The sequence below is a fragment of the Macaca fascicularis genome, chromosome 9 (genome assembly GCF_037993035.2).
Source record: "Macaca fascicularis isolate 582-1 chromosome 9, T2T-MFA8v1.1".
NCBI lineage: Eukaryota > Metazoa > Chordata > Mammalia > Primates > Cercopithecidae > Macaca > Macaca fascicularis.
In genome coordinates, this window is record NC_088383.1 from 140,104,359 (window position 1) to 140,132,155 (window position 27,797).

The window sequence follows — 27,797 nt, forward strand, 5'->3', positions numbered from 1 at the left end:
CAGCAGACATTCTAGTGGACCACGGCTCCAAGACAGAACATGAGCAGGGAAGAGACACAGACGATGACACAGGTTGAGATGGCGTCACTCTGCCAGGGTGCTGCCATGGGACGTGGGGAAAATGCAGACATAGGAGGGAGGACCTGGTTCTGGAGAGGCCTGTCTGCAGATGTGACGAGGTCAAGGTGTTTCTGAGCCTTACAGGTGAGGATGACTTGCTGTACAACCTTGGCCAAAATATGGAAACTCTCTGGATCTTACTCATGGTAAGATATATGCTTCCGACCAGATGATCTGAAAATGCCTCGCAATACTGCAATTCTATGATGCAGATGTGATCCTGTTAATTTCATCCTGATGAAATATTTAAACATCTTGACTCTGCCGTCAACTTACTAGCTCTGCCTCCCAACTTTGCAGTTCCTATAAATTTGATAAATAGGCCTCCTGCGTCTTCATCCAGCTTGTTCATAAAAATGTTCCACAGGAAGCACCAGACAGACGCCTCTAGCAGGTCTCCCAGCTGCAGCCCTGCAGATGGATGGCTCCACACACCCACGCTCATAATGGGCTGTGAGGCCTGGGCGTGGGCACAGAGGCAGAGATGCCCCCTCTGCCTGGCCTGTCTCCCATATAGTCTTGTCTCAGCCTGCAGGTGCCAGGTCTCCCAGCTGCAGCCCTGCAGACGGACAGCACCACACACCCATGCTGGTGATGAGCTGTGAGGCCCAGGTATGGGCACAGGCCCCTCGGCCCTGGCCTGCCTCTGGCATAGTCTTGTCTCAGCCTGCAGGTGCCACGCTACCATCAGAGGTCCGTGCTGACAGCCAGTCTGTGGAAGTTTCCAGAGGCTGTGCCAGCCCTCACTTCAGTCTTGTTTTATCATAAACAATGTCTCTTGCAGCCTCACTTCTAACAAGTGACTGCACCATGCCACACACTGCCAGCCTCCCCAAGGGCCCTTTGGCAGTATTGTTTGCTGGGGAAGAGTGGATTGGGAACCCAAAATGTTAGGCCTATGATATAACAAATAATTAATCCGGTCTTTACTCCCAGTTCCTGGCAGAGATCCAAAAAATTCTTGGAACATCCTAAGCACTAGAAATGACCTTTGCTATTCATAAGGAGACCTCTCCACCATACCACATCTTAGCTGCACTAATGAGGCCACTCACTGGGTTCTTAGTCTCAACGAAGGCGCTGGCATGCCAGGAAACAGCAGCCCTGAAGACTAGAGGGTTGGAATGTCCAGCCCCACCCACCACCTGCCATCCAGGGTGAGGAGAGGAGCTGGAGATTGAATTAAATCTTCTCACCAGTGATCAATAAATTAATCAATCATTTCTCTGTAATAAAACCCCAATAAAACCCTTGAACAATGAGTTTCAGGAGTGCCCTGGTTGGTGAACAAATCAGTATACTGGCAGCAAGACAAATGTAGGGGGACAGAGAAAAGAATATTACCAGTGGATTTCCCTGCCCTTGAGACCTTTCCCGATCTCACCTCATGAGTCTCTTCCATTTGGCTGTTCCTGAGTTGTCACCTTGATCATAAGATAAAACGGGAATCGTGAGCATAGCACTTTCCGTGAGTTCTACGAGTCATTCTAGCAAAGTATCAAACCTGAAGGAGGGTGGCAAGAGCTCCAGAATTTGTAACCAAATCAGACAGATGTGAGGGTAGCCTGGGGACCCCACTTGCAGCTGGTGTCTGAGGTAGGGATGGTCTTCTTGGGGCTGAGCCCTTCCCCTGTGGGGTCTGCAGTATCTGGGTGGTTGGTGTCAGAACTAGACTTAATTGTAGGACACCCAGTTGGTGTCAGAGAATTGCTGTCAGAACTCGGGTGCAATCAAATTCGCTTCAATTACATTCAGCAGGCATTGCCATGGGAACTACCCTGTGGTCCTCCCAACTGGGGCAACCTGCCTCGTTTCTCTGAGCCTCCCAGGTCGTTCATCTATTACACAACCCACTGGCCCCACACGGCTGTCATGAGACTGAACAGAAACCCTCACCTGCAGGGGCCTGCAGAGGGCTGCGTGGGGCCCCTTGGTTAGCACATGGCTGCTGGTGTCTGCAGCGGACCCTGCTCCAGACCCTGGGATCCCAGGCCCCTGCCCTCACCAGGCTCACATCCTAGAGGGAGGAACAGAGAGTAACAAATAACCAATACCACCAAGTTAGTAAACTGGGTGGTGTATTCAAAGATGCTGGATGCTCAGGAAGTCACAAAAAGCAAACAAATGAACGCAGCTGAGGGGAGGGTCTGAGACCATCACCAGGCAGGCAGGACACCCACAAGCAGATCCTAGGAAGAGGTGAGGAGGCTCATTCCAGACTCAGGGCTCAGCTATGCAAAGGCCCTAAGGTAGGAGCATCTAACAATATTCCAGAGACAGTGGCAAGGAGGTCAGTGAGGGGAGGGTATGGGGGGCAGTGCTCAGAGGTCTTCGAGGGTCCAGGTCCTGATGTCTCCTCACCCATGGCAGGGCTGTGACCTTTCACTCCCAGGGACATGGGACCCCAGAGCCTCTGAAAGTAACGCATCCTGGCCTCCGACTGCCCCGAGTCCTGACTTAGTGCTCGCTTCTCTGCTTGCCTGGCCAGGGGCCACCCTGAGCCATGAAGTGCAGAGACAGCTTTGGGCAGCACCCGGGGAGCCAGGGCGGGAGTAGGTTCCTGCCCGGAGCTGCCTCTAGAGCACGTGGTTATTTCCGTCAGGACCCCATGGAGACGAGGCCCTGCCCCTGTCTTCTCAAATGCATTTCAGAAATGTTTTCCTGGACATCCAAGACTGCCCCATGATTTCCTTGGTGGATTTTTGAAAATCATGCATTGTTCCAGGTAGGGCATGAGTGGGTGGAGGCCACCTGGAGGAAAAGATGCCTCACCAGGTGAAGCCATGACATCAGGCTGTCCTGGCAGCGGAGGCTCCTGGAGACTGAGGGGACACTCTTCTGTCAATCACTGTGGCGTAGACCAAGGTGCAACTTGCCTTGCCTGGCTGATGCTACAAGATGATACAAATCTGCACACACTGCCTGGCCCTTGGGTCAGGGTTTGACCATCCCATAGATCTCTGGCCTCTGACAGGTCTCCAAGGCTGTAATTCCAGGGCCCACTGCCAGGTTCCTGAGCTGCGGGAGACCCATCTAAGACCCACTAGCATCCTATGCAGCCGAGCTCCAGATTCTACTTTCTAAAGGAACAGGGTTTCAGGGTCTCCAGCCTTCCTCTCTTAGCATGCAGGAGTCCCCGTCCCCCAGGCTGGCCCCACCCCAGCCTTTGTCTTGGCATCGCAGACCTTGCCCTTCTGAGCGATGTTTCCGGAATTTGTCCAGCATGGAATTATTGCCACATTTCTGTAAGCCTTCCGAATGAGTGGCCACTGAGTTCTACTCTCATTGAACAAAATTGCCAGAGAAATTTATAAAACAAGGTGACTTTTTGCAAGTGCACTACGGTTTTGACATTTTCAGCTCTACGCCATGCAGGAGCGGAGAGCAAGACTTCGAGACCCAAGCAAGGCTGGGCCCCCTGCTGGCTTGGCTCTTCGTTGCTACCTGTCTGTGGATGTGCATTGCACTGGCCTCTACAGGCTTCACCTTCTTTATCGCCCAAATGACAACAACAACAATAAGAACAACAGGATCTGCATTGCAGGGTGAGCTGGGGAGGGAGTGCTGGGCGCTCATGAAATGCGTGGTCTCTGAGCTTGCAACCTGGGCTTTCCCACTGTGTGCTCTGTTCTTAAGCAAGTCTCTTCGTTTCACCAACCCTCCATTTCTTCCTCTATAAAGTGGAAATAATAATAGTAGCAACCCCTTGGGATTTGCTTGTAAGAATTAAATGAAATAAGAAGAATCCCTTAAATCCACTGAGGGCTCACTGTGTCGAATCTTCTCCTCTTCAGCATCCCTCCATAACCTCATTTCATCACCAGCACAACCCCACTGTCCAGGTGGAAAAACTGACATAATGCATTTAAAATATTTAACACAATGGCTGGTCTAGTAATAGTTTTGATGACAATGATGGTGATGATGATACAGTGATGATGGTGATGAAGATGGTGGTGGTGATGATGGTGATGGTGATGATGACGGTGATGAAGATGATGGTGATGAAGATGGTGGTGGTGATGATGGTGATGGTGATGATGACGGTGATGAAGATGATGGTGATGAAGATGGTGGTGGTGATGATGGTGATGGTGACGATGACGGTGATGAAGATGATGGTGATGAAGATGATGATGGTGATGAAGATGATGGTGAAGATGGTGGTGGAGATGATGGTGATGGTGATAACGGTGATGAAGATGATGGTGATGAAGATGATGATAATGGTGATGAAGATGGTGGTGAAGATGATGATGGTGGTGGTGGTGGTGATGATTTTTCACCTTCATCATCTCTGGCAGCTTCTGATCATCCACAGCCGTTCTCTCCAGGCTGGGTTCCAGCCCTCTGTTCATCTGGATGACATCTCATTTTTTTTTAATTTTATGGATGGGAAGAACTTGTTCTTTCTTCCAGCAAAGAGGGCTGGGAATTTATCATCAAAATACTGCCAGACTGTAAATCTGATGTTAGACACAATGCGAAATTCTGCAGGAATCAAAGTTTCTATGAATCTTTTGCCTTATGGGGCCTCAGACATTCTAACGTGTGGTTGTAACAAATGGTCTTCAGATGAGACAAACTTTGAAAGATCTGTATTCTCTAGTTTTTTAGCCTCGACACTGTGCAGTGCAGAAGCGTGCCTCTGGCAGCTGTAAGGAAGATTGGCACATCAATCAGGGTGGGCTGCAGGCCCCTGGGTGAGACAGGAGCACAGGGGCGTCGGTTCCGCCAGCTCTGCTCTGCTCACGTGGATGGTCGGGATTCACAGCCAATGATGGCATCGAGATGGATGCCTCCCCAGGATGGATCACGGCCACCAACAAAACCCTGGCTTTGGGGCTTGGTGCTGGCCCTGAGTAGGAACCTTGCAGGCAGCTGGGTGAACTCAGCTGGAGCAGCTGCTCCTCTGCCCTTACGCAGAGGTGACACTGCCCAGTGCACAGAGATGGGGCTCTGGGATGGGCAGGGATGCAAAATCTTCCTGGAGGAGTGATCATGAGTTCCCAGCTGGGGTCTGGGCTGCTTGGAATCTCCACGGACCTGTGCCCCAGCCACAGGCTCACTGTTGGCCTATCTGGCTTGGCCAGTTCCTGAATGCCTAGCACCCCTGCTTCTGCCCCGCCCGCTTCACCCCTTCCGGGAATCACAAACCCATTTCTGGCTCTGCCTAAGGCCAGACAGGCCCCACCGTGGCTGGACAGCTCACTCCCAGTCTTCAGTGTGACCACACTCATCTGTCCCGTGTGCACTTGCTGTCCGTGTGGCTGTGGCACATGGGCCATGCTGGGGAGAGGGGGCAGAATGAGGAGAGATCAGGCCATGGGAGCTGTGGCCTCCTGGACCCTCCACCATGCTGAGAGGCAGGCTCACCAAGGCCTGGGAAGGGCTGAAGTCTCTGCCAGCTGAGGTTTATGAGCCACTCAGAAGGCGAAACATCTGCTGAAAAGGGTTTGCTGGTGGCCTCGTTCTGGCTGGGGGCAGAATCCCAGTGAGCAGCAAGCTCCAGCTCTCAGCTGCGGGAGGCGGGGCAGCTCCGTGCTGCAAGGCAGCCGCTCTGGCCTGAGCTCCTGCTTTGTGACGAGCTCTGCTGGAGACTGTGTTTCAGTACCAGCTTCAGTGCCGGCTGCCAGGCTTCCCCAGCAATTAATCAGGATGCCCCTGAGCCCCTCCCCAGGACGTGTTTCTGCACTTGTAACTTGTGCAGCCTCCTCATGTGAGAATTCACTGGTGGCTCCAGACAGGCAGCACCTACCTCCACCCAGGGCAGCACAGACACCAGGCCATGTCCTGTCCTTTGGCAGGTAGTTTGGTAACATTTGCAAAATTACCAAAGCTCTCAATCTGACATCTTGGTCTCAGAGCTCTCAGAACTCTAGACGGGGCCAGACAAGAGCTGAGGGAGACAGTCAGGGCACCTTGGCTCTAGAATTTGGGGCATGGCTGACGGAGGCTGATTAATCACTGAAAAAGCAAACCCTCAGCAACAAAAACCTCTTCTCTTGTCTCTACTTGCTGCCTCCAGGTGTTGATTTTAGGTAATATTGAAGGAGACACATCAGCCCAGTCACATGCATCTCAGGACACAGGACTCTGAGGAATTCTGAGATTTAAAACAAAAACAAACGGCAGGAAACTAAAACCCACAAAAGCAGAAGGGAAGTGTTTTTATCTCCCCAAAGTCACAAAAGCTCACACCGAATTGTCAGAGCAACAGAACAAAAGGCCCATAGACAACATCTTCACATACTGCTGGGTGAAGAACCCCCAGGAACACCAGTGTGCGTGGCAAGTCCAGGCCAGGGCCCTGACAGAGATGCCATCGTGCATGGCAAGTCCAGGCCAGGGCCCTGACAGAGACAGAGACCGAAGCACATCCCAGCCAGGCCCCGAGCACCAGCCAGCCCGCGACCCTGTCATGAGCAGCATTCCCAGGCCAAGAGGCAGCCCCCAGGCTTCTGCAGCTAAAAGGCTGATGGTAAGCAGAGGCAGACAAGAGCAGAAGCCTTCCAGGGTCCAAACCTCTTAGGAGCCCGGGTGGCCCAGGAAGTTCCAAACAGCTGGACCCTAGACACAGACTGGTGAGCTCAGTACAGCAGCTGCCTCAACAGACAGAGATGCCAGGGAATGGAGGGGCAGGTCCAGATAGAGTGCAATGCAGAGCGAAGGGACAGGTCCCTAAAACACAGCCCCCGTCATAATCACAGACTCTAGGAGGGAACCCCAGAACCACAGATCTGGAGACAGGTCCCCCAAAAACACAGCCCGTGTCACAATAGCAGAATCTAGGATGGAGTCCCAGAGCCACAGACCTGGGACGCTGCCCGGGGCCACTGCTCTTATCACAGTCTCATCTAAACAGGGATGACAGATAGAAAACCACCATGGTCCCACCCCATATACCACTACCAAGACCACCACCAAGAGGGACTGACGCTCAGAGAAACGTCCCCAGGTGGCAGAGGAACCGCAGGGAGGCACACCCAGACATTGAACGACAATTCAGCTGACTATTCAAAAAGGAGCTAAACATTAAAAGAAAAAAATAGGTGTTACAAAATATCAGCATATGTCTTATTTTAAAATGAGTAAAAAAGAATATTGGTCAAAGACTTGAAAAACAGTCTGAGAAAATCTGGGAAATAATTAGAAATGAAAGGGGAAAAAGTGGAAATGAAGAATAAACTAGAAGGAACACAAGAGTGAATAAATGTCATAAATGACATCATAGGAGGAATAGAAGATGAGAAGGGAAGAGGAAATCCAGAAAGAGCATAATGATGGGCCGGGCGCGGTGGCTCACGCCTGTAATCCCAGCACTTTGGGAGGCCGAGGCGGGCGGATCACAAGGTCAGGAGATCGAGACCACGGTGAAACCCCGTCTCTACTAAAAATACAAAAAATTAGCCGGGCGCGGTTGTGGGCGCCTGTAGTCCCAGCTACTCGGGAGGCTGAGGCAGGAGAATGGCGTGAACCCGGGAGGCGGAGCTTGCAGTGAGCCGAGATTGCGCCACTGCACTCCAGCCTGGGCGACAGAGCGAGACTCCGTCTCAAAAAAAAAAAAAAAAAAAAAAAAAAAAAAAGAGCATAATGATGAAGCGTCAACAGCGTGCAAAGGAGGTGACCCAGGAGGAAGCTGAGGGAGAACCAAACAGTTCACAGGTGACTCCAAGCCACGAAACAGAAAAGACATGAAAGCAATTCAAGAAAATGCCCTGATGGAAGAAAGGCATCCACCTACATTTTTATAAGATACACCTCATATCTGGGAAAATGAACCAAGAATCACCAAGAGTTAGCTCTATCATTGTCTTCTAAAGGATAAAGATAGTAACTAAAGTTGACTAAAACATCAACCATGTTTGCATCCAATTCACAGTAAGTTGGTCATCTTTCAAGGATACCAGGGAACCGATGGAGTATTTTGGAAATTGATATTTAAAGGAAAGAATCAACTGTTCATTGTGTGTTTTCAGTTTAAACGATACCTTGAGGGAGTCAATAGTTTATGAGGGTAAGTTCCTCTTTATGAAAGTAGGCAAGCTAGTAAATGTGAATAAAATGGCAGAATTAAGAGATGAGCACTCAGCAATCTCTAAGGAAGTCTTAGATCAAGATAAATCATCTGCTTCTATCATGTAAAGACAGACAAGTCGACATCACCTGCTTCCTGATGGAAGGAGCTCAAAGCCACCATTAGTCCTAATCAAACCTGACCCTGATAAAACTCGCATCTGACTGCAGATTTACCAGAAATACAGAGGACAGAAGAACACACCCCTAAACCATGCCCCAGGCATGATCTATGTCCAAACCATTCTCCAGGGATGAAATGACCTATGTCCAAACGATAGGAAACGTACACTTGTAAAAAATTTGTCACTTATTGAAAAACAAATGAAGAAAATAAAAATGAAGCATAGAAGGGAACACACCAGCAGGTTAAAAGAGACTTAGGAGAGAAGCAGAGGGCAATACTCGAAACTGATTTAGTCCTGATATGAAAGCAAACCTCTAAGAGAAAATAAAACAGTCAAGAAAATTTAAACCATGACTGGGAGCCCATTTGATAATGTTAAGGAATTATTTCTGTTTTTAAAGATGTGACTATGTTACCATGCTTATATTTTTAACATCCTTGTATTTTAGTATTGTAGAATATTTACAAATAAGATTTATATGATGTTGGGAGGAGTTTGTTTCAAACTAATCTAGAGGGGCATGGACTAAAGCAGAAAAACGCTGGCCTTGAGTTGATGCTGGGAAATGAATGCATGGAGGTGAACTGTGTTGTTCCAACTTTTATGTGGAACTTTTCCATAATAAAAAGTTAAAAGTAGGTAAAATAACTATTACTCCTTAATTGAGTATATTTGTTTTTTCATATATTTGTTGAGCCTTTTCCACCCAGTGTCAGGCAGCTAAGCACACACTGGGCCGTCTTACGCCATCTGTCTCTCCTATCACAATAGAACTGTTTGGCTTTGATGGAAATCACTCCGTCTCCTGGGATCTTTTGAACTGACGTAACCTGCTGTATTAGTCCATTCTCACACTGCTATAAAATACCACCTGAGACTGGGTAATTCACCAAGAAAGGAGGTTTAATGACTCACAGTTCCGCACGGTTTGGGAGACCTCAGGAAACTTTCAATCTTGGCGGAAGTTGAAGAGGAAGCAAGGCCTGTCTTCCATGGTGGCAGGAGAGAGAATGCAGTTGGTGGAGATTTCCACAAACTTTTAAACCCCCAAATCTTGTGAGAACTCACACACTATCATGAGACAACCATGCAGGAAACTGCCCCCATGATCCCATCGCCTCCCACAAGTCCCCTTCCCTGACACATGCTGTATTAGTCCACTTTCATGCTGCTCAGAAAGACATACCCGAGACTGGGTAATTTATAAAGAAAAAGAGGTTGAATGGACTCACAGTTCCACGTGTCTGGGGAGGCCTCACAATCACGGTGGAAGACGAAAGACGCATCTTACATGGTGGCAGGCAAGAGAGAGTGTGCGTGTGGGAACTCTCCTTTATAAAACCATCAGATCTCGTGAGACTTAGTCACTATCACGAGAACAGCTGGGGAAAGACCCAACCTGGTGATTCAATGACCTCCCACTGGGTCCCTCTCCTGACACGTGGGAATTACGGGAGCTACAATTCAAGGTGAGATTTGGGTGGGGACACAGACAAACCATATCACATGGGGATTACAATTCTAGATGAGGGTTGGGTGGACAGCCAGCGGCAAACCACGTCACCCATGTCCCCTGCACATGACCATTTTCTCTTTGGCTTCTCCCACCCTGGCTGTCCCCTCAGGGCCCACGCCTCCGTGTCCCTCTGCCTGTCATCCTGTGATCTGCTCTGACCCTCTCTTCCTCCTCGTTCAAGTTGAGCGTTTCTTACCACAGAAGTGATGACCACACTGAAGAGTTAACCTGTCATTTCTCATAATACAGAACAAATACGTTCTCTCTCACGGGAGAGGAAACTACCTGAGATTTTGATAAATTTATACCTCCAAGTGGTGATAGAGCGAGCCAAATATTTGATAACCAGCCTTGTGAAGAAAGTACTGAGTTTTGGGGGAAACTGACTCCCCCATTCACTCGGTGATCTCTGGATCCCTGCAGGGATGGGCATCAACCCCCCGGCAAACCCTAATTACGTCACAAATACGGGGTAACTGAATTATATGAAAAGAGTACTGAAAACACGCCCACCCTCTGGAGGGAAGCAAATCGGTGGAGCATTCCCGTGAGCACTCATGCAAGCTACACTGTGCATTTCATAAGCCCACGGCCACAGCCACACAAAACAATCTGTTGACTTAAGAAAATATATTTCCAGTTCAAAACACCACAGCAATTCCAGAAATCACAGGTGTGATTCGAGCCGTGGTGTCCAGGTTTCTGATGCTCAGGCCCTCATTCTTGGGGGACGTTGGGAGACAATTGCAGCGATACCACTCAGCAGAGACCACCAGCCTGTACATGTGAGGTCAGAGGGATAGAAGGGGACTGTGGACGGGATGCTCCCCAGAGCCCATTTGAAAGGGAGAGTTATAAAGCCAGAAGATCAAAGATCAAAGCAGGTCTGAACTATGAAAAGACCCGTTCATCAGAAACTGGCAGCACCTCCAGGCCCTGAGCAGAAAGGGGCTGAGCCGTCATGAGTCTATTTTCCAGTCCCAGGGAAGATGCATGGTCATTGCGAACACATCCCTCTAAACAGTAAATAACAAGCTATTTGAAATGACACTCACCATGTAGATTAGAATATTTCAGCAATTTGAATGCTTGTCATTGTGACATATTTCTCCTCCAAGAGAATTTCAGGAAAAGTTTCATGTGGACCTGAATCACTTTCACAATCGATTTAATTCCATCTGGGCATGAATGCCCAAAATGTGTATCGATTGTACCAGGGTTCACAGGAAATGTGGGGAGTAGAGACCGGTGTCCAAAACAATCATCATCTCAGCTTATTTGCTTGTTTCTTAAACATCATAATCTGACTGCTGATGTATCACACGTTCTGGGAGAATTTTAGTGTTCTTTGATGAGGCAAAATTATGCTATCCTCACAAAAAGGGCAGGTCCAAATGGCCAGATTTCAGCAGGCCCCCTGGAGGCACGTTCTCTAACTATACGGGCCAGATTCTACGACATAGAAATACATAAAAGCAGTTAGGAGCTTGAGGAGTATGTGGACTTATTGACCCTAACCTTCCCAAAGAGGGATCATCACCCGGCCTGTGGCGATTCGCTCTGAACCGGTGGCGTGCAGGTTGGTGCTTTGGAAGAGCTTTGGGAAAACCTGCCCGATGGTGATGCTTCCAAACAGAGGGTGTGGCTTTGTAAACCGGTCTATGAACGAATGCCCAGGACGGGATGGGCGTGCTCAGTCCTCGGGCTGGCTGCAAAATGAACACCAAAGCGTTTTCCTCCCATACCTCAGAGCGGGCCGCAGCCTCCCCGAGAGTCTCCTTCTCCCATGGAATCTTCAAGGCTGGAACCAACGTGGAAATGAACAGCTGCCAAAACGGAGGCAGCTCCATGCAAAACCTCTGTGCGCGTTTCAAAGTTGGTTTTCAATGACGGAAATCATACGGATGATTAAAACCAAAATTAGCGTTTCGATGTTGTTGAATGCCAACTGTTGGGAACCGAGGCCAGACCCACGGGTCGGGAAGTGCAGCCGGGTGAGGAGGAGGACAGCCCAACTGCTTCGGATCCCGCCATGCTTTTCCGCCCACACAAGTTCAAAATTCATCAACTCATGGCCACATTCCATGTTTCCTGTGCCTCAGGAAGCTCCTCTTGTGTTTTAAATTAAGCACACATACCCAAAGACCAACGGAGACCAGTTTAGCTGAGGTCCACATGTGATGGTGAAATCAGAGAGGCTGCACTGGGTCCTTTCCTGGAATCCTTGGCCCCCATCAGAGGTGCTCCTTGTCCATCCCCTGTGGCCCACACAACATCCTTTGGCCCCCAAAAGTGACTTTTTATGGAGGAGATTTGGGTTAGCAAGAAGACAGCTGCCCAGGAGATTTTGAGTAGGAGGTGTCCTCCCTCCACAGCCAGTGAGCCCCTGCCCTGCCACCTGCGGCCCTAGACCTCCCCACATAGTGGTTCACAGGCTTCCACGTGCTGTGGGGCCAGGCGGCAGGATCCCTGGGGGAGGAGAGCTCCATCTCCTACCTGATCACCTCCCTGGCTTAGGGAAGACACTGTTATTCTTCTTCGCATTGTTCCTGAAAGTTCTGTGGTGTCTGCTTACTATTGAACCACTCAGATCTAGTTCTATGTGTTTTGTTCGTGGCTCCATGGGCACTCAGGAGACAGAAGAGCTCGCCCTGACCCCCCGGCTGCTGGGCCTGCTAGGCACCCCCAAGCCCAGCTCTTGCTCCCTCTTCCCCTCTCTCCCTTACCATCCTTTCATCCTTTGCTAAAAAGTTGACAGGACTGAAAAGGTGAGAATGGGCACAGGCTCTGAGTCAAGATTTTGTTTTACCTTCATTATGGCAAATATTTTTACTGCAAAAGTACATTTTTTAAAAGAGAAAACGCATATAGTGCTAAGATTCCTGACCACTTCATTTGGGTTCCTGTTGCAGGCCTAGGGTATCCCATGAGCAGGGCTGGTACAGGAGCCTGGTGCAGGATGAACGCACCTGTGGGCCGTGGCAGGACCCAGGGTCCAACAGAATGTCTGGGCATCCTGGGGCCAATAACAGCCCAGCTCAGGAAGAGCCTGGGAAGCGCCCCTCATTGATTTGCCTTTCGGAGTCCTCCCCACCCTTCTCTGCCAAACATGGGGCCCAGCAACCACAGCATTCCTTGCATCTCCCTGTTCTGGGAAGGAACACACTTCCACATTCATCCCCTTATGTGAAACTCACAGGTGAGGCAGGGCAGAGCAGCAGCCACACAGGAGGGGTTAAAGGGCAGGAGCCATCCCCTGGCTTGATGGAAAACAGGGATTCCCTACCTCGGTGCATGGCAACTCCCAAAACCAAACCGTGACCAGCTGACTTGGAGGGAGACCCACTGGCCGTGTGCACCCTGCAGGTACGCAGGCATCATCTCATCCAGCTGTCCCAAGGCCCACTGGGGCCTCTGCAAAGCCTCATCTTACATATGAGAAATCTGAGATCAGGGTTGGCTGACTTTGCCCAAAGTCATCAAGCAGGCAAGACACAGAGCTGCAGCACCAAGCCAGGGCTGCCTGACCCCTAAACTTAACCTGACACAGCACATGGCACCACCTACGCACTTGGCCCCCACGACCACTTCTACAGGACTCGGGAAACACAGCAGGGCTGAGAACGTGGGCGCCTGGGTAGGCTGGGGGTGGCAGGCCCTGTGTACAGTGTCTGAAGTTGTCTGAAGTGCCCCAAGCCTCTGAGATACCTGCTTCAGCAGGTGCCCAGGACACTGCTAAGACGGAGCCTGAGACCTCTTACCATCTGTCCAGCGGTTGAATTAGCTCTTTGCTCACAGTCAATGTGGTCAAAATGATGCCTTTTCTTTCTACATCACCTGAGTACCCAGTAGGGAAGGACCCGCTGGGGAAGGGAACGGCCACCTACCGGTTCCTCTTGGTTTTCACATCTGGGTCTTCCCTGCCGTCTTCAGAACTGGACCCATCGCTGCTGTCAGCTGAAAGAAAATCAGATGAACAGGGTTAGAGTTGTCAGCGCTCAGGGCTTTGGCACAACCACTTTCAAGCAGACTTATCTAGAAATTAAGACAACAGGCTTCTCTTAAAGATTGATGTGAAATCCTACAACGAGTTTCCTCTCGGCACACAAGCTTTCACATTTCAGCGGAACAGAAATCTGACTGTGCTGATCTGCAGAGTGGTTCTCCTTAGATACTGTCTGTTTAGCAGGTGCTGGGCCTTCCAGAGGGGCTGGAGGGTGGAGAATTACAGGTGGACCTCTGCTCAGCCTCCGGGCGAGGGCCCAGGATGAGCAAAGCTATGTCATGTTCTTGAGAGGGAACCATGAGACCGGGGCCACTTCTGTGGCCACTGCCCCAGGGAAGCGTGGCCCCCAGCAGCACCTCCAACAGGCCCATGCTCAGCTCCTCTCCATCCACTACAATAGATAACGAGATTCCCCTACCCTGCATGCAGCCGTGCCTCACTATGGATGCCCATCTACTTCCAAAAGCCGAATCGATTTTGAAGACATGGTCCCTATTTCCATTCTGAGGCGGTCGGCCCTGTAAATGTTTGATGAGCTTTTGGAATGAAAAAGTAAAAAGGTACTTTGGTGTTTCCTATGGGTCTCCGGGAGGGAAGAGGAAAGATGATCATGTAGATGGTCTGGAGTGTCATCGCTTCTTCCCTGACAGGCGGAGTGACTTCCACACGCGCCGAGCATCACAACGGCCTCCCACCTGCTTCTCATTCTGTGTCTACCTCTGGCTCATTCCGCCCCTCCCAGTTTGGGTGGCCAACTGAGCTGGGCTGGGCTGGGCAGAGCGTCCCACCATCTTCCCAGCCAGCCTTGGGCCACCTTCCCAGTGACTGCGGAGCCTGCACTTCCTTCCTGGCAGGGTCTGCAATGAAAACAGTGCTCAGCTTAGGACGAGTGCAGAGTTGATGAGAAAAGACATCAATTTCAACAACTGCAGGGGTCTCTGCACATTTTCTTTCCATAAAACCCTACAATTCTCCCCACACCTGTTTTTAGAATCCCAATAATAGCTCTGTCACCAGCTCACCGTTCAAATCTATTTACAGGCTTGTTTCCAATGTGCAGCGTGGGGCCCGTGGTAAGAGGAGAGGGTCAGGCTCTGGAAGCCCCGGCTCGCCGCAGTCATGCTGCATCATCCTTGGGGGCCTCTGCCATCTGAGCTTCCCAGGCAGCTCATGGTCGCCCCGCCCACGTAAGCCACGGGACCACGGAGGCTGCCTTAGAAGGACCGGGGTACGGCATGTCCGCCCTGCACCTTCCAGCAAGGCCGCAGTGTCCACCATGCACACCCTGAGTGGATGTTCCACCCTTCTGAAAGGATGCAGGCCTCGGGGAAGGGAATTCCCGTGGGCAGTGCAGAGTAGGGGACGAGCAGAACTTGGCCCTGGGAGGGCGGAGGAGCCACAGCCCAGGCGGAGCTTCCTGACTTTTCAGCAGCCCCTGGTTCTGAACCTGGCAGCTCTGACTCCAGGGCTGGATTGCTCTGCCCTGGAGGCCGCCCTGCACCCTGCAGGTGTCTCTCAGCCTCCCTGATCCCTGCCCCTCCCCACCATGCTAATGCAAAAGCCTCCAGAACTTCCCAAATGTCCACAGGGGTAAATTTGCCCTTCCCAGTTGAGAGCCACTGGTCTAGAGCCAAGATCATTGATGACAACCGGGGGGCCATGGAAGGGAAGAGAGGACACTGGAGGGTATCCACTTCCTCCTCTCTGGCTGCCTTCTGCATGTGCTCCACAGCCCAACACAGCCCTCCAGGCCAGGACCCCAAAGGACACACTTTATGCTCCCTGCTTCCCAAGCTGCACTCGTGCCAAGCCCAGCACTTCCAGGCATTTCTGGTTTTTCCTGAGGCGGATTCTCGCTCTGCCCAGCTTCAGGATGAGGGCCTGCTGTAAGCACTTCTATGTCATGTTCTTGAGAGGAAACCGCGAGGCTGGGGCCACCTCCGTGGCCACTGCCCCAGGGAGGGGTGGCCCCCAGCAGCCCTTCCCTCAGGTCCACACTCAGCGGCTCTCCATGTTCAGTCTGTCACCCAGGCTGGAGTGTAGTGGTGCGATCTCGGCTCACTGTAACCTCTGCTTCCCGAGCTCAAGCAATTCTCCTGCCTCAGCCTCCCAAGCAGCTGGAATCATAGGCACCCGCCACACCAGGCTAATTTTCACGTTTTTAGTAGAGACAGGGTTTTACCATATTGACCAGGTTGGTCTAGAACTCCTGACCCCAAGTGATTCACCTCCCTCGACCTTCCATAATGCTGGGATCATAGGCATGAACCACCATGCCGGGCCACCTCCAGGCATTTCTACTTCCTGGCTGTGGGAACCTGCTCTGCCCATTCAAACTGAGGACACTGGCCAGGCACAGTGGCTCACATCGGTAATCCCAGCACTTTGGGAGGCCGAGGTGGGTGGATCACAAGGTCAGGAGTTCGAGACCAGCCTGGCCAACATGGTGAAACCTCGTTTCTACTAAAAATACAAAAATTAGCCGGGCGTGGTGGCAGATGCCTGTAATTCCAGCTAGTCAGGAGGCTGAGGCAGGAGAATCGCTTGAAAACACAAAGCAGAGGTTGCAGTGAGCTGAGATTGTGCTGCTGTACTCTAGCCTGGGCGAAAGATCAAAACACACCCTGCTCCCTGCCTCAGCCTCTGCACCCAACACCCTCCAAGGAAATGCAGGACTCCTCTCCTGTGTCCCGGAGTCCTCTCCCCCTGGGGCGCTGGGTCCTGGGCTGTCACTGTGCCCTCCTGGTTTTCCCTCCCTGGTGCTGTGGCTTTTCCCTGGTCCCTCCTGGCCATTCCCACCTAGGTCACTGGGCCTTCTGGTTGTCTCATCCAGAGGCTCCTTGGCCTCACAGAGGCTCTCTCAGCTCCCCAGGACCCTCCGCCTGACTGCCTTTCTGCACCTCATGGTGTTTGAAATCTTTTCCAAGGTGTGCCTCCTGCCTGCTGTGTCCAGGGGAGGGAACATTCCAGCTCTGCCTGGAAGAAGGCCTGGGAATGGCACCTCTCCTCCACCCACACCAGAATGTACCCAGGGAGGCCACGGGGGAAACATCCACATTTCTTAAAACTTAAAAAATGAGGTCATACAATTACATGCATATCATTTAAAGTACATGTGTATAATATTGGTAATTTTTTAGGGTTTAAAATATAGGTAATTTTTTAGGTTTTGAATAGTTTCAACATGGGCATAGTTTTCCTAATTACGATCCAGACTCATAAATAAAAGTATGTATAAATTTAACAGACTTAAAGAATACAAAACCAGAGGGGTTGCCGTGCACAACGGCGGCGTAGCAAGCTCTCTGGTTGGGTCTCCACCAAGACTGCCGTCAAGCTGTAGGGGGATTGGAAGCAAGTATTTCAGCTCTCTGGGAGCAGAACAGACACTTATAAAAGCTAGGACTGGTGTAACAATAGTGCTAGAGGCTGGGCGCGGTGGCTCACTCCTGTAATCCTAGCACTTTGGGAGGCTGAGGTGGGCAGATCACCTGAGGTCAGGAGTTCAAGACCAGCCTGGCCAACATGGTGAAACCCTGTCTCTACTAAAAATACAAAAATTAGCCGGATGTGGTGGCACATGCCTGTAATCTCAGCTACTCAGGAGGCTGAGGCAGGAGAATTGCTTGAACCCAGGAGGCAGAAGTTGCAGTGAGCCAAGATTGTGCCATTGCACTCCAGCCTAGGCAACAGAGTGAAACTCCGTCTCGAAAAAATAAAAAAATAAAGAAAAATCAAAGAATAGCACTAGAGAGGCTGCCATTCTCAATTGACTGCAAAGACAAGGGAACTGAAGCTTCAGTCACCACACACGATGAAGAATATACACTTCAAGGCCATCACTTTGGAAAAGGCACACTTGGATGGCTCCAGTCTGCACAAGCCCACGTCAGCGATCTCTGGGAAGTGGGAGAATCCGATTTCCACCATAGCTGCCCCATTACAATGCCTACCATATCTATTTTTCAACCAAAAACTCAAAAGCATGCAAAACCAGGAAAGTAGGGCCAATTCACCCGATAAAAAATATTTGACAGAAATCATCCCTGAACAAGTCTACGTGTAAAAAGTATCTCAAATGGAGTTAACCGTACACGTTACAACTATAAAAGTTGTTGAAGAAAACGTAAGGGGAAAATCTTTGTGACAGTGTTTAATCATTGCAGAGTTTCTGCTATGGGTGAGGAAACAGTTGTAGAAATCAGTAGTGTTGACAGCTACACAGCATTGTGAACATACCTAATGCCACTGAATTGTACACTTACAAATGGTTAAATGGTCAACTTCATGATATGTATATTTTACCACAATGAGAAAAAAAAATCAAGGACAACTTGTTCTATGGCAAAAAAAAAAAAAAAAAAAAAAAAAAATCAAAAGACCAGGAAAAATATTGTGATACTATTGTAGCCAAACACTGATAGCCTTGATTTTCAAGTCCAAATAACTCAATAGGAAAGCTAAAGAACACAAACACAAAACAAATGGCCAACAAACCTGTGAAAAACGGTTCAATTTCACTCAAAATTAAAGCAATGCCAACTGAAACAAAGAATGGCTTTAAGAATTAAGTCTGATGTTCTACAGTGCTAAGGAGATTATGCAGAATCTATCAGTACAAGTGTGAACTGATCAGTCTCTTTGGGAGAAGATTCGGCAATACCTGCCCAAAATCTAAAATGCATGTACCTTCTGAGACAACAGTTCTAATAACATGAAATTACACAATCGCTATGTTTGCAGAAACGCTCCTAAGGTAAATACCTAGGTACAAAGATGTTCTTTCCAGCACTGTGTGTGTGAGCACAAAGCAGATGACCCAGACGTCCATCCAAGAGGAGGCTCTGAGGAAGTCATCATGTGTCCAGACAGGGCGAAGGTGGGGGCACAGGAGATGGATAGGAGAGAAAAGCAAGGCATTGGAGGGAGAGGGAACAGGGTGCAGGAGACAGGGAGGCTCTGGGTCTGAAGGATAGCCAAGACGTGTTACAGGTGCGATGCAGGCAGCGTGCAGCAGTGGGTCAATCTCTAACATGCTTATTAATGCACACACAACAATATCTATGTATTTTTAAAATGTGTTGTTTTTTATGCATTTGCCAGAAAGGCTATGCATATGTGCGTGTGTGTCTGTGTGTCTGTGTGTGTGTGTGTATCTGTGTGTGTGTGTGTCTGTGTGTCTGTGTGCATGTGTAGGTGTGTGTTTCTGTTTCTGTATATATATGTGTGTGTCTGTGTGTGTCCATGTGCTTGTGTGTGTGTGTCTGTGTGTGTATATGTGTGTGTATCTGTATGCATTTGTGTGTGTCTCTGTGTATGTGTCTGTGTGTGTATATATGTGTTTGTGTGTGTGTCTGAGTGTGTTTGTAAGTCACTGAGTTCAGGGAGTGTGGCTGGTTGCATCAGGTAGTAAAAGTCCTGAGTCTCTGAGCCAAATGCTTTCCTTTCTGTGAGTGGTGGGGAATATACCTAATTTTGTCAGTCTTCTTAGAGAGGGTAGGCACAATCTTTGGTAGAACTTACTATGGAATCGTAGGAGCCGAATGTTGGTGCGTAAGGCAAATTTGCATTCAGATGGGATCCTTGGCACACCTAAACTTCCCACTCATCACATTTCTTTCATACACAGACTGCACCCTACAAATACAGAGAACTACAGTTTTGGTATCTGTGGGTGCCTGGCTGGACCTGCTGGTGGACCCAGCCCCTGCACAGCCAGGCCTCTCACCTCTGGTGCAGGTGACACCCCCACCCCTACTCCTGGCAGGAGCTCAGCCCCACAGGGCCCTGCTGCTGAGTGGCCCTGGGCTTTGTGCTCTGCCCTCTCTGATGGGGCCTCCTGCTCTGCATCCTGTCCAGTGCCCTACCCCGCTTGCTCGGATCCTGAGTCCTGAGGAGGATGGGGCTCGGTAGGTTGGAAGGTGGTGTCATCCTCCCTCTCCAGGCGGTTGCGCTCAACCCTGTGAGCTGGATGCAAACCCCAGGTCACACATTAACCTCGGGTCCCCCCCATCTAGGCGGCACTCAGGCTCGGCATCTTCGTGGAAAAGTCAGTGCTCTCCCAGGACTGTGGCTTTCCTGGGCACAAAGAGGGGCACAGTCCTCCTGCATGGTCCGGGACCCCAGAGAGCACCTTGCAGGGGCTGGGCCAGAACTCATCTACAGGCAGGCAGCTGTGCGAGGGGTGCCCAGGAGGCAAACAAGGGCGGGCACCGGGATGAGATACGGAGCAGGAGCCCTTGGCGGAGAGGGCAAGGCACATGGCTCAGGGCAGCAGGGTCTTGGGGGATGAGCTCCTGCCAGGAGAGGTGGTGGGGCTACCGCCTGTGCTGAGGGGCGAGAGGCTGGCTGTGAAGGGGCCAGGTTGGATCCGCCCCACTCCACCAGCAGGTCCAGCCAGGTGCCCGCAGATGCCAAAACTGGACTTCTCTGTATTCCTAGATCACATCCTGCGTGTGAGAGAAATGTGATGGGTGTGAAGTTCAGGGATAGAAAGAGCCGTAGCAGAGCTGCAACTGCCCCGATTAGGAGACGGACCTGATGTGGCCACTTTGCTTTGCTAGGCCTGGGCTCCCAGCCGAACTCAGGGAGGACATTCTGGATTTGGTCAATAATGGGGACCTCTCCGTGGCCACTTGGAAATGCCATAGCACAGGTGCCGTGATCACAGCAGGGCTTCCCCGAGCCTTCCACGCCTTGAGGCTCACTGTCCCCAGACAGCCCCAGACAGCCACCCTCCACCGCTCTCAGCTCAGCCACAAGCACACCTTCTTCTTCCCGCCTTAGAGCTCAAAACACACCCTTTACCTCCCCTCTCCACCTCCTGGGGTCCAGTGTGAGTGACCATGCCTCAGGGAAAAGCCCCTGGCTGGTGCGCTGGGTCACCCCACTCCACCCATCCATTGTTGCTTGTTTCTCTTCCCCAGTATGCAAGACGTGGCGCTCCCTGCCCAACATCTGCTCATCTTTGGTGTCCTGTGTCCAGTCCAGTGCTTGGCCAGTCACCAGTCCCTAAATAAAGGACTGGTTCAGAAGAAAATGAACTTCCTCTCTTCCCTCCCTTCCCTTGCTCCCTTCCCTCTTTCCTTTCCTTTCTTCCTTTCCTACTTCCCCTCCCTTCCCTTTCCTTCCTTTGCTCCTGGCCCCGGAGGTGGGTGGTGGCTTCATGTCTTAGGTCCTGGGGAAACTACTCTGAAAAATGCTGTTCTAGCGTCTGTCCTTCTCCACCGAATCCACTGGTGCATCCAGGAGCCGGGCTCGGCCCCTGCCCTGCCCACCTGGCCTCCCGGAGCCTGGCTCGGCCCCTGCCCTGCCCAACTGGCCTCCCGGAGCCTGGCTCGGCCCCTGCCCTGCCCACCTGGCCTCCCGGAGCCTGGCTCGGCCCCTGCCCTGCCCACCTGGCCTCCCGGAGCCTGGCTCGGCCCCTGCCCTGCCCACCTGGCCTCCCGGCTGAGGCCAAACACAGCAAGCTGAGGGGTGAGTGTGATCAGAGCGTCCTAGAGACTCCCCCAGCTCACTCCTTCCCTTGCACTGGCTGCCCTGCGAGCTCCACCCTCACACTCAACTTCCTGCACGGTCAACTCGGGATTCTGCAAGGAAGAGACACCTGTCGCAGCTCATCTGCTTCATCTTGGCATCATGTTACAGAGACTAAACAAAGTGGGCACTAAAATGGAGCTTAGCAAACAAGCCACCTGGTTCATTCATTGTTCAAAGAGGAGGCTCAGGGCCTGGAGGCCAGCAGAGGGTGCCGTGACATGAAGGCCAGGGTTCCTCCCAGAGAGCCTGGGGCAGGTGGGTTCCAGGTGGGCAGAGCCTTCCACATTGCCCAGAATCCTCATGGACAGAACCACACTAGCTCACCACCCTCCAGGGCTCTGGCATTTGTGTTTTCAGCAGCCCTGGGTCCCCCCAAGTGCCCCAGTCACCTGGGGCCCTGGATGTCATAGATCCAGTGTGCGCTGTCTTCTCGGACAAACAACGCTGGGGAAAGTGACCCATTCACGAGTCACAGCTGTGTTTACTCACCGGACAATTTTACATCCTACTTGGTGAAATGAATGTCATTGTCAATTTACATTGGTCTTGAATATAAATGTCTAAAGTGTTTATAGAGCAATTAAGTCCAGTGAAGTTCATGTCATCTGCCTGCAGGCTAGGGAGGGACAGTGTTGAGTGCACAGCTGCTGCAGCTGCTGCCAGGTGAGCTGGCACAAAAAGTCACCTGTGTCCATCATAGGCTCATGGGGGCCTGGCCAGGCTGCCCTCAGGCCTGGCATCAGACTCGCCAGGGTGCAAATCCCCATTCCCCACTCAGTAGAGGTGTGACCCTGGGCAAGTTAACTAAGCTCCTTTTTGAAATTCCCTCTTCTGTAAATCAGGCATGGGTCACAGATTAATGCCTCCCACCAATGCCCACATCTGAATCCTGGAAGGTGTGCATACCCTGGGCTGCCTGGAAAAGGGGATGGAGGTTGCTAAACAGTTCCCCTTGAGGTGGGAGACCATCCTGTATCATCCAGGTGGCCCCACAGACCACAGGGACCCTTCAGAGTGGAAGCGGGAGGCAGAAGGGCCAGAGTCAGAGAGAGAAGAGAGAGGCATGAAGATGGATGAGGGGGCCAGGAGTCAAGGAAATCTCCCCTGAATCCCCTGGAAAGACACAGCCCTGCCGATGCCAGTGAGGCTCTGCTTAATGTCTGCCCTCCAGAACTGTAAGATCATCACCTTGGGTGACTTTTATCCCCGTGGTGATCATTTGTTACAGCAGCAAGGGGTCTCCAATGCTGATGGCATCTGCTGCGTGGGACTGAGGAGGGGAGTCAATGGAACCAAGTGTGGGGGTTGCACACACCCAGGGTCCCACCCGGTGGTCCCTCCCCTCCCCAAGGCAGTGAGAAGGCCCCTCTTCACTTCTTACCCCAGGGCTCCCGGTCCTCCTCCACCCCTGGGAGGCACTAACAGGAGACAGCCAGGCAGGAGGAGAGGCCGGGGTTTGTATTCCCTCTCTCTCCCCCACCTCTCCTCCCTCCACCCCAGACGAAGAACCCAAGGGCCCCAGCTCCAACACTTCCCACCAGGCTGCACCAAATGTCCCAGTAAAGTGACAGGTGGCCCCCGTGGCCAGGGCAGGCAGAGCAGGCCAAGGTGGCCGGGCTGCAGGTGCACGGCCAGATGGCAGGGGAGTTTCTGCCGTCTCTAGCAAGAGAGGGTTCGGCTGCTGCAGGCGAAGACAGCAAGAGAACCGTGCCTCTGATAGGCCTGTGAAATGTGGGCACAGGTGGGAATGCAACAGCCAGCACCCTCCCAACTGAAGTGTCGGTAAGATCCCTGAGAACGGCATGGCATGGAACGGATGGGGGTGAGGGTGAAGCCTGGCACTTCTCATTTTCCTCCAGTTCTACTGGCATTTATTCTCAACTAACAGCACAGTTATACAGCGATAAAAAATCTGGATGCTCTGCAAGGTAATTAGAAAATAATTCAAGACTTCGCTCGAATCCTTCAGCAGTGCTCACAGAATGAAAAAGCGGCCTCTTCCCTTATCTACGAACGTCTCAGCACTTCTGGCGGTGCTGCATCCTGCATCCCACAGCTGCCCAGCACTGTGAGCCACAACTTCCACGTCTCACACCCCCACTGAACACACACACACACACACAGACACACAAGCTCACACACACACACAGACACACAAGCTCACACACACACACGCCCCTGAGACCTAAGAGCAGTTAAATGTTGTAGCCATTTTACAAAATTCTTCTATTTCATTTGCCTCTTGAAAAGTAATGGGTGTCGACTGAAAGCGTAATTGTCCCATTTCAGACTTCAAATAGGTATGGATATATTCACATCGACAATGACTGATAGTTGAACAAAATGTGAAAAACAAAACTCTCCACCCAGAGCCATCTCCCCTGGAGCTTGTTTTCATCATCAGGGTTAAATATCGGACGAGCCGCGATGAACGTCGGCCAGGGAGAATGCCAGTCACTCCTGATGGCTGCAGGCCATCAACTCTGCTCCCTGATCATTAATTAACCCTCCAGAAACACCTCCTGTCCTAATTGTTTCGCTGCAAAGCTCTCTGAGTGCATTTTAGGGAATTAGAAGTTGTGCTCTTAAACATCAATTCTACCCTGGCAACCGGAAGTCGAGAATCGAAGTCATTTGCATATCCTTAAGATTCAGGTTAAAAAAAAAAAAAAAGACTGGTTGAAGACAAATCTCTTCCTCTCTTTATATGAGGAGGGAAGTAAGATTAAAAATCGTTTTATAACTACATGTAATTTTGTAATCACATGTCTGTCTACTAAGTAGAGTACTTAGGTCCACCATAATAAAATGGGTATCAGACAAAACACCATAACATGCTAAATCTAAATTGATCAGGTATTTCTGGTTGTTAAACCTTAACTCTCTACTTTTCAGAGTGTTACATGAGATTCTTGTTAAAAGAAGGAAATGGAGCATGGAGCTCTGAGCCAGGTAATCCAGGCCCCTGTCGTCTACCCACAGTCCTGGCGAGCCCTGAGACAGCAGGTGGCCCAGTGGGGGCGTTTGCAGACGCCTCCCTACCTCTTTTCGGACCTGACCTGATTTGGTCCAAACAAAAGAAATGAGAGAGCAGCTATGCATTGCCTTTAATAAGTTCATTTCTTTCTCCTTACTACCAATTCTTTTGGGGAAGAAAGAAACAGCACCCAATTATCTACAAGAACGCAAGTTAAAGAAAGGACTGAGGAATCTGCCAGCGTGATCTGTCTTTGCCAAGCAAATAAAATCATCGTCAGGACAAACTGTGCCTCAGTGTTTCTCGTGGGGTCTGAGGGTGTCGTGATTTCCCAACTCGTGCACCATCCTCTGGTCCATGAGTAGGAGCCTTGAGAGGGTGCTTTCTGTAACGATTTTAAAGCACTCTTTCAGGCCCCCTTTTCATAATGAATGTGGCCTGATCAAAGGAGGAAACACAATCGCCAAATTCAATCTTCACTGTCCCTAAATACAGCAACATTTTACAGATTCAATTCCATATGCACCTTGGAGATTTTTCTTTTCCCAACATGCCGATTCAGTCCCTGGAGAACGCTGTTACTATTTTAAGTGGAGCAAACATTTTAAACGTGAGATCTCTCAATCTTAAAAGACTGTCGCCATGTCTCTTACTATGGTTAAAAATGCTGATAAAACTTCTATAATACTGTCTTCTAAAGCTCCAGGCAAATACCTCTGGATTTGACACGAAGTGTGAATTGCCGTCATCTAGTATTAGCCTGCAATGATGTGTGATTAAAAATGCCACTATGAACCCAATACCACTATGAACCCAATAGAATTCCACACAAAACTAAAACAAAGAGCCAAGCTCCCATTGCACCGGCCTGGCCTTGCAGCCAGGCGTCTCTGCCTCTCAAGTTGGCGGAGAGCTCCTGCTCTCAAACATCTCCAGTGGAGTCAAGACTGTTTGAATCCACATGCTGCGGGAGGAGGGCTTTCCCTGAGCAGCAGCTAATAAAATATGTATTAGATCTAATCGGAAAAGATCCTTTGTGAAAATGCTAAAAGTTCCTCTCTGTTTCTTGGCAAAACAAGATTTACAGGCATTGTCAGAAACAACCGCCTCTCCAAGCACCCCATTCCTCTACGGCTGAAGAGAATCTCTTCCCCCGTCCATGACCAGGGTTTTATCGAATTGAGGCATCCATCCAAACACAACAGCAGATCGATGTGGTGCAAAGGTCTAAAGTGAATGTAAGGTGGAAGAAAATACACTCCCATCTGTGTACATCTGGTCTCTCAAGGGGCGTTCATAAGACACTTGGAACAAGAATAAAATGCCGGGTAACAGTGATGCTGGATGGAAGCTTCAAGGGGCTGATGGAATGAATGGCTCTCTCTGCATTAATCACCTTACGTGATGCAAAAAGACAGTCAGAGCTGACCGCTTGGAAGGATCAAGGTTTCTGCAGGAAGTGCCATAAAAACTTGATTACTAAACTCTGCAGTCGTGCACAGGATTGATTCCTTAATAGTCAATTTTCAACATAACCAAGAAGAAACATGCTTTCGCTTTACACTCATTAGAAATAAGCAGCTTAAACACTTCAAAAGAGATGTAAATAACCCAGTGCTTACTTACTTGCTGGTGCCTCCAGCTTGCGTTTGTGGGGCGGGTCCTCAATGATCCTGTTGAGGTCTCCGCGGTCCTTCAGGTCCATGGGCTTCTCCCAGACAGACAGGTGCATCGTTGGGTTGAAGAAGAAAACTCGGTCATCGCCCGTCCACACCACACACCTGTTCGAGTGGAAAAACTCATCTCAGTGGCTGTCAGAGACACTGAATTAGAAAGTCATTAGCATGAACTCTCACTGAAAAAGCCCCTCAGGACTGCAATCCACGCATTTGCAAAGCTTGTTTACGGACAATATGAATGCTAAAGACAAAGCCTGACTTTTTAGGGGGCCTTATGGATCTGATTCATTTGATTAACAGGTAGACATTCTCATCACCAGCCTTAGACCAGGAAGAACACCAACATTCAGAGAAACCAAGCAGCTCATGAAGGTCACATGCGGGCAGAGCTCTCTCCAGCCCACCAGCTGTCTCTGCCTCAGTGAAATTCCATTTCAGATGCAGAGCACTCTGGGGCACCTCTGGCCCCGGTTCCGGCAATGGAGTAATTTGGAGAGTGGCTCCCTACACTTCCCCAGTCGAGCTCTTCATGGCCGTGAAGCAATGCGCACGGCCACAGCTCATTACCCTCCCACAGCAGCAGAATTAAAAGGGCTGCTTTCATTAGCAACCACAGCCCCGGTGTCCTGCTCATTTGTGGATGAGCAAATAATGAAGATTTGTATTTTCATAGATGGAAATTGAAGATATCTAAAAGGAATCATGTGCCATTTTTAAACCCCTTATCTGTGAAAAGTTATCAGAAAAGATTAAAAAGGAGCTTCTGCACAGCAAAAGAAACTACCATCAGAGTGAACAGGCAACCTACAGAATGGGAGAAAATTTTTGCAATCTACTCATCTGACAAGGGGCTAATATCCAGAACCTACAAAGAACTCAAACAAATTTACAAGAGAAAAAAACAACCCCATCAAAAAGTGGGCAAAGGATATGAACAGACATTTCTCAAAAGAAGACATTCATACAGCCAACAGACACGTGAAAAAATGCTCATCATCACTGGCCATCAGAGAAATGCAAATCAAAACCATAATGAGATACCATCTCACACCAGTTAGAATGGCAATCATTAAAAAGTCAGGAAACAACAGGTGCTGGAGAGGATGTGGAGAAATAGGAACACTTTTACACTGTTGGTGGGATTGTAAACTAGTTCAACCATTATGGAAAACAGTATGGCGATTCCTCAAGGATCTAGAACTAGATGTACCATATGACCCAGCCATCCCATTACTGGGTATATACCCAAAGGATTATAAATTATGCTGCTATAAAGACACATGCACACGTATGTTTATTGCAGCACTATTCACAATAGCAAAGACTTGGAATCAACCCAAATGTCCATCAGTGACAGATTGGATTAAGAAAATGTGGCACATATACACCATGGAATACTATGCAGCCATAAAAAAGGATGAGTTTGAGTCCTTTGTAGGGACTTGGATGCAGCTGGAAACCATCATTCTTAGCAAACTATCACAAGAACAGAAAACCAAACACCGCATGTTCTCACTCATAGGTGGGAACTGAACAATGAGATCACTCGGACTCAGGAAGGGGAACATCACACACCGGGGCCTATCATGGGGAGGGGGGAGGGGGGAGGGGGGAGGGATTGCATTGGGAGCTATACCTGATGTAAATGACGAGTTGATGGGTGCAGCACAGCAACATGGCACAAGTATACATATGTAACAAACCTGCACGTTATGCACATGTACCCTACAACTTAAAGTATAATAATAATAAAAAA

At 50.1% G+C, this 27,797-nt stretch overlaps 1 protein-coding gene across 2 annotated transcripts in view; it reads right to left on the reverse strand.

Moving 5' to 3' along the window:
* Positions 1 to 27,797, reverse strand: part of TCERG1L (transcription elongation regulator 1 like) — a 232,072-nt gene that overhangs the window by 29,362 nt on the left and 174,913 nt on the right. For both annotated transcript variants that reach the window (XM_065521620.1, XM_045361756.2), the window contains 2 exons: positions 25,989 to 26,143; positions 13,728 to 13,797 (listed from right to left, as the gene is read on the reverse strand). In XM_065521620.1, the coding sequence (XP_065377692.1) occupies positions 13,728 to 13,797; positions 25,989 to 26,143 (225 nt within the window). The remainder of the gene's footprint in view (positions 1 to 13,727; positions 13,798 to 25,988; positions 26,144 to 27,797) is intronic.